Raw genomic sequence first — 16,281 nt, 5'->3', positions numbered from 1 at the left:
TGCATTAGTTTCATCCTTCAGTTGATCCCCTCTCAGATACACGTTGGATACCAGCAAGATCAATCACATTCAAAACATCTTTTACTTCTTCACCCATGAACCAATAATACAACGAAACCACACATACAACATTGTCACCATTAAATTGCAAACCATGACTTAGTGTTGACACCAAAGAGTGAGATCCCAAAAATGTGGCCTCACTTAATAATAAAATTAGTTATTGTGTCACGCTATTTCTACGTGCATATAATGAATAATTTTTTATGTTTTAAAATATATTATAAATTAAAGTAAAAAAATATAAATGAATAGATTATACTAAAAAAAGAAAGAAACAAAGAATGAAAATTAATATAAAATTGAATAAATTAATTATTTAATTAGTTCAATGGCATTTTTTGCTTTACAAAAATTTGGCGTGGATTGAAAAACTTTTCTTTTTATATTAGTATAAATATAAATAAATATATACAGATGGTGTTGGATGAAGTTTCTTTCGTGCTCGTAGACCAATTTTTGTTCACATTGCATGACATCTGATGAAAAAAGTAAGTGACCGTTTCCCCATGATTTAGGTAAAAATATATATAAATATAGATATATTAATGAAATCTATTTTTCATTAATTTGACCGTTTCCCCATGACATAGGTACACGCATAAGATTCTTTTATTATTTTCTGAAATCACTATATCATTATTAGATAAGTGTAGTTATTATTTCATCAATATTAATAGAAAAAAAATATTTGAAGTCTAAAAAATTTCACAATTGACGAATCTTATAATAATTCCAAAATTTCAATAATAATCCGAAAGTAATAAGCTAGAAGTTAAATTGTTATTCAGAACCGAGAGAGTAAACAAGTCGAATGCCAACCAAAATTTCAAGATAGTAGAGAATGTTTAACACTATGGTTGCGTACAACATGATCCAAACAGGACAACTCCCGATGAATACAGAAAATTTTACAGCGGTAGTCTGCGAACGAACAAGAAAATTCATCAACTGCAACACAATTGACAAAAGGATGAATCATGATATTTATCTACAAAGATGTGTATATTGATTCTACAAAACTATTATAACAATATTTCGAGCTCAAGCAGCTGTTCAACCACCCACAAGAATTGCAAGAATCAATTGTCAAAATTATTCATCTGTTCTAAAACCTATAACCAGAACCAGATGGCGGAGGAGCTGGTGGCAAACGGGTAGGTGTACGGCGGCTGCCAGAGTTTGCACCAGAGCTTATGTCACCATTTTGCGCAGGGTCACTGTTCCGGCGGCTGTGACCGTTGGACCTAGAACGCCATGAATCAGTTGGACCATTAGCAGCTGCATCAAATGCAGATCTCCAGTCATCACCAGATGATGGACCAGCAGCAGTTGGACTACTTTCTGCTCAAAGATAATGAAGGGAAATGTTAGATCACAGGTGAAAAAGCTGTAGTGTGGAAGTCCATGCTCCAGCTATGGAAGCAAAGCTCCCACTATCATCCAATGCACACAACATACGGACACTCTTTTGCGCAGCTATATACATGACACGTCCACGTTTTAGCAAGTTCATGTCTATCGTGCATGCATATGACAATGCTATAATAGTATAATGCATTATCCAACAAAATTATACTACACTTTTACCAGAGATACAATGCTGTAATAATATATTTAAAACACATTACACACAAAGTATAAGTTTCACTACATCTTATTTTACTATGTAATATGTAGGGATTAATAATATATTCCTTCTTCACGCACTAGTTTTGGAATTTCTTAATAGGCATGTCTATACTCTATTGTCAGCATATGATAGGTTCCTCTAATGATTGATTAGATTACAAATAATGATTACCTGCTCCGCCACCATCTGAAAAGCTGGATGCCGCAGCTGCTCGATTGTCATGAATACTTAGTTGTCTAGTAAGCTTGGAAAGAAGAGACGACTGTTTCTGGTAACGCTCCCTCCGACGCTTGACATTCTGGTCCTCCTGGAGCAGCTCTTCTATTCTCGCCATGCTTTGGGCACTACATTCCAGATTAAATGAAGGCATGTTATGAACACTGGGATAAAGACAAGCCACATGAAGTTCTGAATAGAAGGAAATGAAGGTTCTCACAGACAGTTCACAAATAAGCGGGAGCAGCAGGTATTTTTCTTATACGAATTTTCTCATCATTAAGAATACGAATTGTAAGCAGAATTATCCTATTAGATGCATGAAAACAAACTTACCTGACAGAACTGTATAGCTTATTAAGCATGTCTTCTTTTGCCTTCTCTACTTGGCAAAGAACAACTGCCTGTAAACAAATACAATTTAGATGAAAAGGTAGTTTCAACTAAAACAAAGTCCAACAGATATTTTCTATTAAAAATGACCTTTGGGACATTGGCTGCCAGACTGTTAAGAACAGCTTCGACATAACCACGTACTTCCTGAGCCATCCATCGAAGTTCTTCTTCTGGGTCCACAGGTCTTCTGGGCATTGTATCCTACACGAGGCAACCAAAAGTGAGTACATGGGTGCAGGTCTTTAGTTATACGCAGAAAGGACTGCCGACAGGTCATGTGTCAAGGAAGCCAAAACTATATCGCAGCATACAACAAAAGGATTTGTAAGATGCTAGTAAGGTGAGAGGAAAAACCTTTGACCCTTTTAACTTGGAAAATATTCTGATTCTAAACTTCAAAAAATTTAGCACACTGATCTTTAATAGGTTACGCACAGGAATAAGAACCACCAAAGTCATTCAAGGAGCCATATGCATAACAGATTTGGGAAGGCCAGAAAGTTCATGGACTTACAAGAGAACCATCAGAAAGACTATGCCGCATTGGAGGACCTGATTCTCCCTTCACTTGACCTCCTCTAGAACTGATAACATTTCTTAATTTATTAAGCCACTCTGTCTTTTCTGCCATAGTCTCAGCCTTCAAGACAACAGCACTCTGAGCTGCACGACATCAGGGAACTTCTAGTTAGTTGTTAAATTAATTTAAAAATAAGCTTCAGCAGCCAAGGGTTGTAAGTATTAATAGTACATTTCAGAACAGTCTTATACGGAACTCTGCTCGTTAACTTGAATGCAAGACTGGGTGCTTTTCCTGCATCTGGACCATTTGCTTTTTTATCTTTAGAACTCTTTGCAGGGGCTTCTTCCTCCTCTGAAACTTCTTCCAGATTACATTCCTATTTCATTCAAAAATTACAAGATTAGTCAGTCTTAATAGGAATTTTGCAGCCCCATCAAATCATGAAAAAGATTTCAAAACCTTATGTGTTATGGGACTTCAAGACAGAAACACTGGGTTAAAAACAAAAGAATATCATAGCTTTAATACATGCGATAAAAAGATAAAAAGCTGATGGAACAACAAATGTAAGAAATGATAAAAAAAGCAGGCAATTGCTTCTTCTGCTGTACATTAAAATGTTCTCTACAATGTCCTTTTATAAATTTTTTTTAAAAAAATAAAAAACCACTGAAAATTATTTGTCAAGATCACAGCAAATAGGAAAAGAGGTATTATCCGTCAAACAAGTAATGCATGTATGAAACTATACGAAAATGCTGTGGCAAGTTGCAAGAAATTGTTAACATGTATCTGTACATTAAGGCTCATTTGAAAATTCAGAACATATCTTGTAAGTACCTCCAAAGTGATGACGCCACGAAAATGTCGCTCCTCTTGCTTCTTGGTGTATCCAAGCTGCAGTGTTCATAATATTTCATCACAACAAAATAATCAGAAAGGATTCAGGAGATTAATAACAAGAGTTTACTTATTCTGTTATCGAGTGAGGGCACTTCTAGTATACATTTAGCACGAGTACATTAATTCTTCAGTGAATATTAGAAGAAAGTCCAAACTCTACAAAATTTAAAATTAGCTTAGGAAAGTAGCAAAACCCAGATATCAGGTTGAATGTGGTTATTAGTAAAGATCTCTGATAGAAAGTTAAAGAACACTGACCATACTAGAAATGAAAATAAAACTAGCATATCATAGAAAGAGCAGGGTTCGGATATTTAGCAAACAATCAAGAAAATAGTTAGAGACTACAAAGGAAAGTGCCAACCACCATTTTATTTCATTAAAAATTTGAAGCCATTATCTTGTTCCAATGATTTCAAAAGATAAATCTACTCACTTTGCCTGTCTTTTCATTTAAAACAAACCATTTTCTACTCCAGCCATTTCTTTTGCCGCTTCTCTTCAATAAGAAACCTGCATAAAGGACAGAAGGTAATTTCTCAAAACAATGCCCAAATATCAGTGATGGGGGAATAAGCAACTTTATACGTCAATTTTCAGCACCCTTTGAAATATTTTCAACAAAGTTTTACAGTGCCAACTAGTTTAATTTAGACTAAATGTTTCTCAAAAAGCCCTATGCACCACAAAGCAAGAGAAAAGAAGAGATCTTTCGTGACCAAATTCCAATCAGAGAATGTATGCATACTAGAAGAACTCATGTAAAGTTACAAAAAATAAATAACTAAATAGCTAAGTTTCCTTTTTCCTTATGTTCCCCCTCAATACCAAGTTCCAGCTTGTTTCAAGTACGTCAACAAAATGAAATCCCCAAGTTAAATAACTTTACTTTAAATGTCCGCGGAACCAAATTAGCCCAAGTACCAAATCCATGTACAGACGTGTTCCCTCATGATGACTGTGAACTTTTTATTCCGGTTACAGAGAGACGAACATGGAAGAACAGTAAAAATAACATTATTATCAGGATTTGGGTCCACAAAAATTAATGAAAGGTTCACAATGAGAAGAAACAACTCATGGATTATGTACTACCCAACTCATTTACATACCAAAGTACTCATATGAAGTGGCAACAGGTCTGTATTCCTTAAATTAAATATCCTATACCAAGAGATCAAGTATGCATGCCAATGAAGGCTAAAATTGTGAAGGAAACTGTTTTTCTTTAACCTGCTGTTATTTCCCCTTCTGCTCCTGCAATCTTCAGTGAAGATCCTTCTTGCACATCTTTATCTTTATCTTGCTGATTGGATTTATTATCCTTCATTGACTTAAGGTTCCCACCACTTGGTTGGCCTCCAGTTTGTGGACTAGTAGCCTAAATGCAGGTAACAAGATACATGGAGAAAACATAACATTAAATAAAAATATCCAATGAATGTTACTTCATGCAATTATGCGTAATTTGTATACAATTAATCGCAGACACCATGAGATTTCACTCATACACGAAGAAATAAATATACCCAAAGGGTGTTTACCCTATTTAATATGGATTGCTCCGCCTCAGCTGCCTTTTTGGAAGATCGACCTTTCAGCTCCTCTTCACGCCGTTGTCTATCCATGCTGGAAAAAAGCATCAACATAATAAAAACTGTAAAAACATATATGCAAAGGCAGGGAGCTAGAACTGAATCAATTTGTTGGGCATACCGCCTCTGCACCAGACGTATAAAGTGTTGTGGAGGAACAAATGCTCGTTCCATGTCAACAAGTGCAACTACCATGGTTTTAGCTTCATTCTTGAATCCTTCCAGAGCAGCTGTGGCAATTGCCACAACCTACATATAATAATCCAAGGAAATGAAAAGATACACATATTGCCCAGATAACTGAACCGAATGAAACACTCATGTTTACCTCTCGCTTGAAAGGAGGATATCTTCCAAGGCCTGGTGTGGCATTAGCAGCAGATGAGACAACATCAACAAGCACTCTGTGCACCTATTAACGGAACACAGAAGTTGTTAAGCGGAAGCACGTTATACCAACAATAAAGACAAGCAAATAGATAAATGAAACCAACAATGTAGTTTACCTCATCAACACAAAGGCGTGAAGGTTCTTTTGCCAGCTCCAAGACACCTTTAATTAGCGACCTCAGCCCTTTCTCAGGAGAGATAAGATAAGGTTGATAACCATCTGCTTCGAGCACAATCTGGTAAAAATATGAAAGCATCAACACACACACAAAAAGAAACATTAAGATTTCAAAAGGCAAAGATGCCATAAAGGAGAACACAAACCCGTTTAACATTATTGATGTCAAAATGTCTATCTAAAGGTAGCTGCTTGATCCTATTGGGGAAATTGCCTTCAAAACTAGCAACCACTTTCCACCCATCACCCTGGAAAAGTAAGGTAATACAAAATCTTAAAATACTGCTAACAAAATAGCTCAAACAAGAATATACATCTGTACCACATAGCCAAGAATACAAACAAATGACTTCTTGCAGAGACAATTCATTCACTGAAAGGATAGCAGCAATAGTGATGGTATAGAAAGGGAACCACTTCAAGTACCCCAAATTCTCTTTCTTTAGCAGATAACATTAGCAACTTAGCATCAGAGGGAAAAAGGACATCACAAGGAAATAAGTGTAATGAATAAGAACATCAAGCAGTCTGCTTGCTCAAGCTCAAACAGTTATTATCATAATAAAAAAGCATAAAAAGAAGCATATACATATGATTATTTGAGAGGATCTATTCTGAATATCTGTTTCTACATCAAGTTGTTAGGTGTTTCCTAGGTTATTTGCTTAAATGAAGTTCTGATTAAAAACACAATAATCAAATTATAGATAATTTGCATAACGTCCTCTACTTAAGTGAAGTTCAGAGCATTGCCTCTCCCGTTGTAATGTGCTGGAGGAACTTATCCTCAAATTCACGGCAAAGTTCCAAGGCTAAAGCTCTTGTGCCCTCAGAACTCTGAACCATCTGTTCACCAAGTCTGAAAAGTTCATCCTGCACTATTTGGGACTTCCCCTGAAGCCTGCAGGAGTTGCAAAATCAATAAAAAAAATAGTCAATAAAAGAATTATACTGAAGAATACTGAGGAAGAAAGCTCAAATTATAGGCATCAAACAACGGAAACCAGTATGATAACTTTTGTGCAGCAGACAGAACTTATAGAACCAGAGAACAAACCAAATTTAGGTACAAAAGAGACAAAGCATAATGAAATGCAGCAGCATCTAAAGGGTACTTCAATTTTACTAAAGAACATTGTATTGAGGAATCTGTCTCTGGATTTTGTGCTTATGCAAAATGCAGTTCTGCCTACAGTGGTGACCACATTTAGCTTGTTAGAGGTCTAAAATGTTGGGGTAAAAGAATAATAATCCTTCAGTATTACTCAAAAATGGAAATAGAACTCAGCTGGGCATTAGAAAACTTATGTTAATTGTGCTATGCTTTAAAAGCACTAGTCATAAACACCAGCATCAGCAAGTGCAGATCAGCTTACAGAAGTAGTCAAAATATCAGATGGAACATACCCTGAGAGGAGATTTGGCAGCCTGACTTTCATGCGATTTCGGATCTGTTGGGCAAGAGTCTCTACCAAGGCTAATCTCCCAAGCTTGCTTTGAGGGGCTCCCGTCAGTATAGATTTCAAGCTTTCAGTCTCTGCTCGCCATGCAGTTTCTAAAGAATTATCAGCTCCAACAGTCCCTGATTGAGCAGATGCTATGGAGACAGATTGACCAATCAAAGCAACCCAAGGTATGTCAGATGTACTTCTAGGTCCTTGATTTAATAAAAGCGCCTGCACAGCAGCAAGGATTTTCGGTTCTGAAGATGCTTGATCTATCTTGCTAATCACTCCAACAGTTCTTGTACCTAATGAATACAAGTCAATATAAGTTATTCACATACATATCTAAAAATGGGTTCTGACAAATATATAATCAGCAAAGAACTGTTTATTTGTTGGAGCTAATCAACCAAGATGAATGGATGTTGCAAACCCACATTCTCCATCAAGCTCTTTTGCAATCCTGATAGCTTTTGCTGAGGCGACTTCTGGAGCCTGGGTAGCAGGTATTACAACCAGCAATATTGAATCACTGTGTTCAGCATACTGACTCTGTAATGAGGGAAAAAGCTATCAGACTGTGCAAAAATCAAATACTGCCGGTCCTACAACATGGAATCAAATGACACAAGTTTGCCAAGAGTAAGGTAGAAATGAAGCATTCAACTATTCAGTATTAGTTCAAATGCATTCTATCTCAAATTTGGTATTTCCCAGAACCCAGTTGAAAACTACTTCCTAAGTGTTGAAATTTTCCATGCTAGGTTCAATTTATCCAGGATATCTCTCGATTAGTAAAATCTAGGTTAGTGTTGCCTAATACTACAAGTCTCAAACACACTAGTGCCAGGAAAAGGGGAAAAGAAGTAGCAATGGTGGAAAAGATGCTAAACAAAATGCTCTCCAAAGTCACTTACCAATGAATCATCAAGATTGCCCTTATCAACTCCAGGCAAATCAATCAACTTTAGCGGTGGAGCTGCAAAACAAGAAGATTGAATATTAGATAACTTTACAATTGCAAAATAAAGTGTGAAACACGGGTGTGGATGTAAAATAAACTTGATTACAGTTTTGGAAGCTTAATATATTCAGATATTGCCATCTGGACAATCTCAGTGCATAATTAGTTCCTCCAAGTATCCGTAAAACCAAAATCAACTTCATACTTGAAAAGAAAGTTTGGACATTCAAACTCGATGAAGCAACAAAGATGACTAGAAAAGATTCAATATTTTAATTTTCTAATTCATGACAAAATAATATATTTTTCTCTTTCTGAGAAGCTTCTAAATACATGCAATCCACAGGTCAGGACTAAACCACAAATAGAGCTCACACGCTATTTGTCAATTAAGTAGCTCAACCAACTGTTAAAGAAGCACACCTGTACTTGTACGGAGCTTTAAATATATCTCATCACGGCTCTTGCCAGATATTTTGCTCAATCTGTCTTGTAATGAATGTCTAAGAGCACCTACAACAGATCAGATAGATAAGATGAAACAGATACCTTCTAATGAGAAAACCAAGTAACAAACATTTTTGTCTCATTCACAACAGAGAATAGAGAGCCTAATTTGATGCTCATACTCTGTTTTAGGATTAAATATCAATTAGAGGCCTCACTTGCAGAAACTGGTTGAGATTTACTATCAATCTGCAAAATAATTGATTTGCTGCTTAGTGAACCATCCCTTGTTAAGTCAACACGTATTGGAGCACGTGTTGCGCCACCTTCACCAGTTGGCTGCAAAATTGAAGGGTAGCCTTTGAAAATATGGTTTCTACTTAAGAATTAAAATACAGTTCTAAAAGAATCTATAAACTAGCGTACTCACCAGTGCAGGATGCCCTATTAGACTATTCAGTACCGCAGACTTACCTGCACCCTGAAGATATAGTTCAAAGTTGGACTTAGTTTTTAACGAAAATATAAAGAATGAAAGTAAAGTGAACATAAACTTTCATTTATAGTATAAAGGATGGTTACGAAAGTCAACTTCAAGGATCACATAATTTTTCAATCTTCATAAGATGATGCTTATAGATAGATTCTTAAAAATGCCTACTCTTGATGCATCATTCAAAATAAATGTTTGTATCCTAGGCATAATTGGGAAGCAAGCTTGTAACTTCATCTTATCCATAACTTGTAAAATACATGCTTCATCTCCTTAGAGCACAAGATTGGCTTAATGAAGGACATCGCCAACCCCTAAGTTCCCAGATACCGTATATGGCAGAACGACAGAGCCAACGACATGATTTCTTACAGAAAGTTTTTATTCTTAACTAACAACCTATATTATGCATTCTTGTTAAGTAACTGCTAAGTTATACATGTTTAACAAGTGACAATGCTTTCTTAGAGAAGACAGCCTCCACTTTCCACTACTTGACATTGTTTGTTTAGTGAAAGCCACTAGTACTAAACCTACTGAAGCATAACATGTTAAATATGATAGAATAGTTAGTATTGCCATCAACTACTTGAACTGTCACACCTTTTGCTATAACTTGATGCAGCAGTTGTAGCCAAACTGAAGATCCTCAATGCACTAAAAAATACAAAGTTCAGAAGTACTTAAAAAGGCTACAAGCAAATTGTCCAAAATTCAAGTTTCACCAAATTATATTTTAATTAAGTATACCTGAGCTTAAAAAGGCAGTTTTTTAGAAATAACATAATGCAATGAAAGAAGTTACACGTATATGATATCCAAATAATGACAAAATGCAACACAGGGAGTACTGAGATCTCCAGTAATGAAGCCAAGAGAGTAGAAAGGAAATTTGACAATATAATCTCTTACCTAGGTTACCCTTACTATACACAAACAAACTTCCAACCTGACAACTAGAAAAATAAGAAGAACGTGGCCCTGGAAGAAGCTAAGCCTATGACTTAAACTCACTTCCGCTAACACAGGCAGTTAAGGAAAATCCAACTCTAAGAGTCTAGAACACCAAAAGTACTACATATTAATGGAATAAGTAAAACCACAAACCCTCCAACAAAAATCTTTAATACTCTTCCTTTAGGTACATCTTAGCTGATACTGGAATTAGAACACTCAAGATCGTGAAACAAATTATCCTTTCAATTTTAGACAATAGACTAAAACAAGTTATCCTTTCAATTCAATGCCACCACACATACTATCACCTTTCTAGGCTAGAATTTCAGTAGGTTCTGCTTTGAGTTGTAAATAAAAAATAAATTCATGCATAATAATGAAAACAGTAACACAAATTAAAGATCATTTCAAAAATTACAAAGCACATTATAACCACAGCCCCTCAAGGCAATTGTTAGTTTACAAGACTCAATTTAAAAACTAGACCTATCACAATAGAAACACGATTTATCCCACAACTTTGACGGCCTTTTAACTTGCCTCTACCGTCCTACGAAAGCAATCATCAGAAAATATCACAGGCTATGGAAAAACAGAGAAAAAGCAAGTATTGTAAATAAGAGCAATTACCATCCTACCATAGCAATCATTAGTCACTAGCTAATGGGAAAAGAGAGAAAAAGCAAGTTTTTTTTAAATAAGAGTAAAGATGCTATCGAACTCAAACTTATTCACGTCAAAGCCAGTTAAACATTCTAAAAGGCAAACTATAATGCACAATGTAAAATACTAATATTTTGCTCTAATGCTTCACTTAAAAAATATTTTCAACAGAAAAAAACCTTCTAATCGAAAATCAAATCCCACTCCTCCAATCAAAAGATTAACAAAATTCCATGATCCAGTACAATAAAAAATGAAAACCGCATCAAACGACCAATTGCTGATACATATAAATAAAAGAACACTTAAGACGGAGATCAAATAAACTACAATCTCAAAAAGAATCAAAATTCCAGATCCAGGCATTAAACTAGCCCAGGAGATCTAACACGACAACTCCAGACTTTATAATCAAAAACCAAAAAGCAACTTCAGACAACGCTCTGATTAACCATACTCACAGTGTTGCCGAGAGCAACAACATTGAGGAAAGTGGAGGGGCGCTTGGAGGAAGCAGAGGACGGCGCCTCATCCACATCTTCATCGGCAAGCAGCGCCGCAGCCTGCCGCATCGAATCGGAGAGCTGCGCCAATTCCTCGATTGCCTCCATAGATTCCAATCAACAACCTCCCCTAAAATGAATCACCAGATACAAGATACGATGTATTCCACCAAACCACTGGATCGAAGCACCAATAACCGCAGATCCAATAGAATGGGAGGAGATCGAGCGAAATAACTTGTGTATATGTATATTGTAACTATTTGAGTATGTATAGATTTTAGAGATATTAGGGTTTGGGAGTATTTGAAAGTTTGAACTTTTGAAAATTGGGGAAAGAAATGAGAATGGTTGGGAGAGAGGTCAGACGCAGTGTAATAAGGTGAAGACTGAAGAGTTATTATTATGTTGAATTTCTAAACCGAAATTATAATAGTCTCCGTCCGCTTCCTGCATATTCATTTTTCATTATTATTATTAATAAATAATTGTTATGTATCAGAAGAAATAACAAAGTTGTCATTAATTCACATTACGAAATTACAGACTTTTTCCTGCCAGGACGGCACACCTCACCTGCCTCTGGATCTACCTAGGGATGTACAACTCATGTTGCATGAGGTACAACTCTTAAATTTAGTTGTGTTTTCAGTTTTATTTTTTTCTTTTGTAAACAAAGTAATGATATATGATACTACTTAGCAATTACGGGAAAATTATAATTAATGTCCGTCAAAAATTAATTTCTACCATTTAAGATAGTGTTATTATACTTAAAAAAATAAAGAAATTTGTCAATTTCATTTTAATCCAATTTAAAGGAAATAGGCAAAAATTATATTTTTAGTCCTGTAATTTTAGATCATCAACACGTTTTGTTTGTAACTTTCTTGATTACACATTTAGTCCTTTTTTTGGCAATTTTATTCATGCACTTCACATATTTTGTCCTTTTTTGGCAGATTTAGTCCTACTGTTACAATTTTGATCCTCCGTTAAATTTTTCGGCCAATCCGTTTGGTCGGAATGCCTCGTCAAGTAACACCTCATCTGCCTCGTAGCTAGGGCTTTATGTAGACTTGCCCCACAAAATTCCAAAGACACTTAGCCTTAAAAAAATATACACTTTTCCCACTAGATTCCCAACCTAAAATCCTAGTTTAAGAGAGAATCCCTTTGAGAGTCTGTAACTTCGTGCGAAAATCAGTGATCAATTAGAAGAATTTGTTGATTCGTTTGGACTTGAAGGAGGTTTGCAATGTTACGAGCCAAAGACCGCAATTTGTTCCCTCCACCGTACTATGGTAAGTGATTCTTTGATTGTCTGCCATGCCTTGTTTTCTACAAAAGAATCAAAATATGAAAATGAAAATTTATAATCAAAATATCACATACCTTGTAGTTTTCACATGAGTAGAATCTCCGTATCGAATTATCATCAGTCCATGAACACTTCAATCGAGCTTGCCTCCCACATTTGCAGTTGACTCGACTTGATCCACAATTTCTTGACTCATCTTCTTGGTTTCTTTAGATTGAATTCGAAGTTCGAGGTTGCCAGACTTGTTCAGGTTGACAACAATTTCATCCAATTTTTTCCTTTTCTTTTGAAGAAGAAAATGAAGGAATTGGGCTTGATTTGGGGAAGATTTATTCTCGTTGCTGATTTAAAAGCATAAAAACTATGGCTCATGTGGCAGATGAGGTGTTATTTAATGTGGCATCCGGCCAAACAGATTGGTCAAAAAATCTAACGGAGAACCAAAATTGTAACAACAGGACTAAATCTACCAAAAAAAAAAACAAAATCTATGAGGTGCAGGACTAAATTTGCCAAAAAAAAAAGACTTAATGTGTAAACCAAGAAAGTTACAGAACGAAAAGTACTAATAACCTAAAGTTATAGGACTAAAAATATATTTTTCCCAAGAAAATATTTAACTAACAATTTTTAGCGATTATGTCGTAAATCATTTTGTTTTTCCGCTTATAGTTAATTCCATTGACATATAATGAGTTGAACTCAATTTGGATGAGGTGCAATTGGTAGGTTTCGTTGGTGTATTTTTTAGTTTTTAATTCATTGTTGTTCGGGAGGATTCAAAGTAGACATATTAATGGATATGGTAAGACTCTGTTCAGGTCCAAATTAATTGAAAACCCAAAAAATTATTTTATACCCATATCAATGATTTGCACTAAAGGGAATTGAAGCTCTTAGGGTGACTCCTGAAGTTGGTCCTGTAATAGGAGCACCCTGCAGAACTTGAATTCTTTCGCTTGCTTGTGGTACCTTTGTAGAAATTGATGTCCTCTTGTTTTTTTACTTGATTCGTATTGATGAACCAATCATTTTTCTAGCCCAACAAAGCAAGTATTAGTACATTAAGTTCTGAAAAATTGAAATAAGGTAAATTAATTACACTTACTGTCAATTTCTGTGAGGTTTGGGAATCATCAGTTGTTAGTGGAAGTTGAGAGCTTTCATGCATGGGCTGATCATGATAAACCTATATATTTCATGCATGTCATTGTTTCCTTTTAAAATTACTGCGGATCTTGGATTGCTTCTTCTCAATTCATCTGCATAATCCCATAACATCCCATATTGTTTTTCTGTCTTACCCTTAAATTTAGACCCCTGCTTAGTATCAGAACCCTCACCAATGTCAAAGTCTTTATCACTAGATCCTTTGATCCCCTCAACCCCACCATCAACTTCACATCCCCTATCCCTGTCATTGTTTCCAGTCCACTCAGCATCTATGAATAATTCATCATTATTTTCTTGGCAAGTTTATTTAATAAATGTAAAAAAAAAATTAGTAAAGGCATGCTGTTTTGAAATGATTAGAAAAGTGAGTGGCACCACGGTCCGCGGTGCCTCATTTTAAAAAAAAAAAAAATTATTTTCACAGACCGCGATGCCACTGAGAAATATTACAGACCACGGTGCCACTGAGAAATATTATTTTATGTGCCAGACCTTGGTGGCAATGAGTTTAAATTTTGACCGTTCGGCCATTGACACCGCGCTTACAAAGCGCGGTGTCAGTCAAATTTTTTTTTTCACCGCGGTGTCAGTTAATTTTTCTGACACCGCGCTTTGTTAGCGCGGTGACAATCAATTTTTCTGCATCAGCGTCTGTGGCACTGCGGTTTTATTACCTATATAAATCGGACGCTATTATCACATTCATACACATCAGGAGAAGCCGCTTCCAAAAACTATCCTTCAGTTTGTTATCCCTTACACTCTCATAAAAAGTTGTTCGAAAATTCATACACCACCATCTCGCAATTCTTGTAAAATTTCTTCACTTGTTGTTCGAAGATTTACAATTGAAAAGGGGTAAGTTATTTATTAAATTTTCGTTTTATTTGTTTTTTTTTTTAAATATCTTATTATAGTATGAAAAAAATTTATATTGATGTGTATTTTTTATTTTGTTCTGAAGATATGGCGGATCAAAACACTGTTGATATTGTTATATATTTTGGAGGTCAACAAATCAATTCGAATGGTTCTGTAAGTTATGATTGACCTCCACTTGGATTCATGCAAATTTCTAGTAGTACTACATTTGCTGAGTTAGAGTTAATTTTGTATGAAGAAATTGGTATGGATAGGAATAATTTTAAATTGCATATATTCTTTAAATGCATAGCATTTAATTTTGGCCAAAGGAATGAGATGTTGTTGGTCATTAAGAAGGATCGTGATATGCAATTCTTTTTAAATCCGATGAATGGATATGTATCGATTGATATTTTTGTCGAAGCGGAGAAAGTTCTGCAAAATGTTGTACCAGATGACTCAGCTGTTGGTGATTGGGGAACGTATATGTCTATGATAACCCAAAATTTGCCGAGTTTACCAGCAGTAACTCAAGAAATGGGGCGGTTTGGTCTTAATGAAGATTATGCAGGTCCATCATCGTATACAGGCCCCTCATCATATGCAGGTCCATCGTCGTATGCAGGCCCATCATCATATGCAGGGACAAATGCATATTCTAGCTCATCGGATTATGCGGGTTCATCTGAATACAATGATGAAGATGACGAGGTTGAAGCTGATAGCTTGTTGAACACTGAGCAAGCTAACTCAGAACCATATGAGGTCGAATTAGAAGACCAGATTGAACAGAATAATGACGATGATGGTGATGTAAGTATACCTGTTATGATGGAAGTTCTTGGTGAGAATGCACAAGAGCATTTTGATTTGAACATGCCTACCGTGCCCGACAGAATGAACCTATATCCAGAAGTTCCATTTTTCAGCACAACACACCCAGAAGTCCCTGCAGACTCGATTGATATCCCTACTGGTAGGTGGGGCAATTTTTATGACTCAAACACCGGAGAGCTCGCCCTCGGAATGCTGTTTAAAACTAAGGACCATTTGAAAGGAAGTGTTCAAGATTACTCGGTCCGATTTGCATGACGAGAATACCAAGTGGTTGAGAGCAATAAAAAATTATGAAAAGTCGCCTGCATATACGAAGCACAGACTGGGTGCTGTTGGATGCTGAGGGCCATATTCAAATCCAACATGGGATTATTTAAAGTTACCAGGTATGTCGGACCACATATATGTCTGATGAATGAGATTTCTATTGACCACGGTAATTTAGAAAAGAGCATGATCGCAACACATCTGCTGGGTATGGTTCGTCAAGATCCATCATGTGATATAAAATATGTCCAGCAGATTGTGAAAGATAAATTTGATTTTGAAGTCCCATATCATAAGGCCTTGTTTGCTTTGAAAGTCGCTAGAGAACAAGTGTATGGCACTTGGGAGAGTTCTGTTGAGAAGCTGCCCAAATATATGGCGGCATTGCAAAAATGAAATCCTGGAATCATTGTGGAGTGGAGGCATTTGGAAACAGACAGCCCGGGTAGGTAC

General features: G+C 36.0%; 1 protein-coding gene across 1 annotated transcript; it reads right to left on the bottom strand.

Annotated features, from left to right (window-relative positions):
- Positions 1-875: 875 nt before the first annotated feature.
- Positions 876-11,763, bottom strand: LOC105175197 (dynamin-2A). The gene is made up of 22 exons (XM_011097555.3): positions 11,325-11,763; positions 9,181-9,231; positions 8,969-9,089; positions 8,727-8,816; positions 8,257-8,318; positions 7,777-7,891; positions 7,302-7,644; positions 6,648-6,795; positions 6,041-6,142; positions 5,833-5,952; positions 5,655-5,738; positions 5,448-5,575; positions 5,276-5,360; positions 4,965-5,112; positions 4,168-4,244; positions 3,669-3,725; positions 3,057-3,204; positions 2,820-2,968; positions 2,393-2,506; positions 2,246-2,313; positions 1,865-2,037; positions 876-1,404 (listed from the first exon to the last, which is right to left on the bottom strand). The coding sequence occupies exons 1-22, from the start codon at positions 11,472-11,474 to the stop codon at positions 1,169-1,171; spliced, it is 2,769 nt and encodes a 922-aa protein (XP_011095857.1). The 5' UTR covers positions 11,475-11,763; the 3' UTR covers positions 876-1,168.
- Positions 11,764-16,281: the final 4,518 nt, after the last annotated feature.

Source organism: Sesamum indicum, linkage group LG2 (genome assembly GCF_026168435.1).
Source record: "Sesamum indicum cultivar Baizhima isolate 11 linkage group LG2, ASM2616843v1, whole genome shotgun sequence".
Classification (NCBI taxonomy): domain Eukaryota; kingdom Viridiplantae; phylum Streptophyta; class Magnoliopsida; order Lamiales; family Pedaliaceae; genus Sesamum; species Sesamum indicum.
This window is presented reverse-complemented; position numbering and strand designations above follow the sequence as displayed.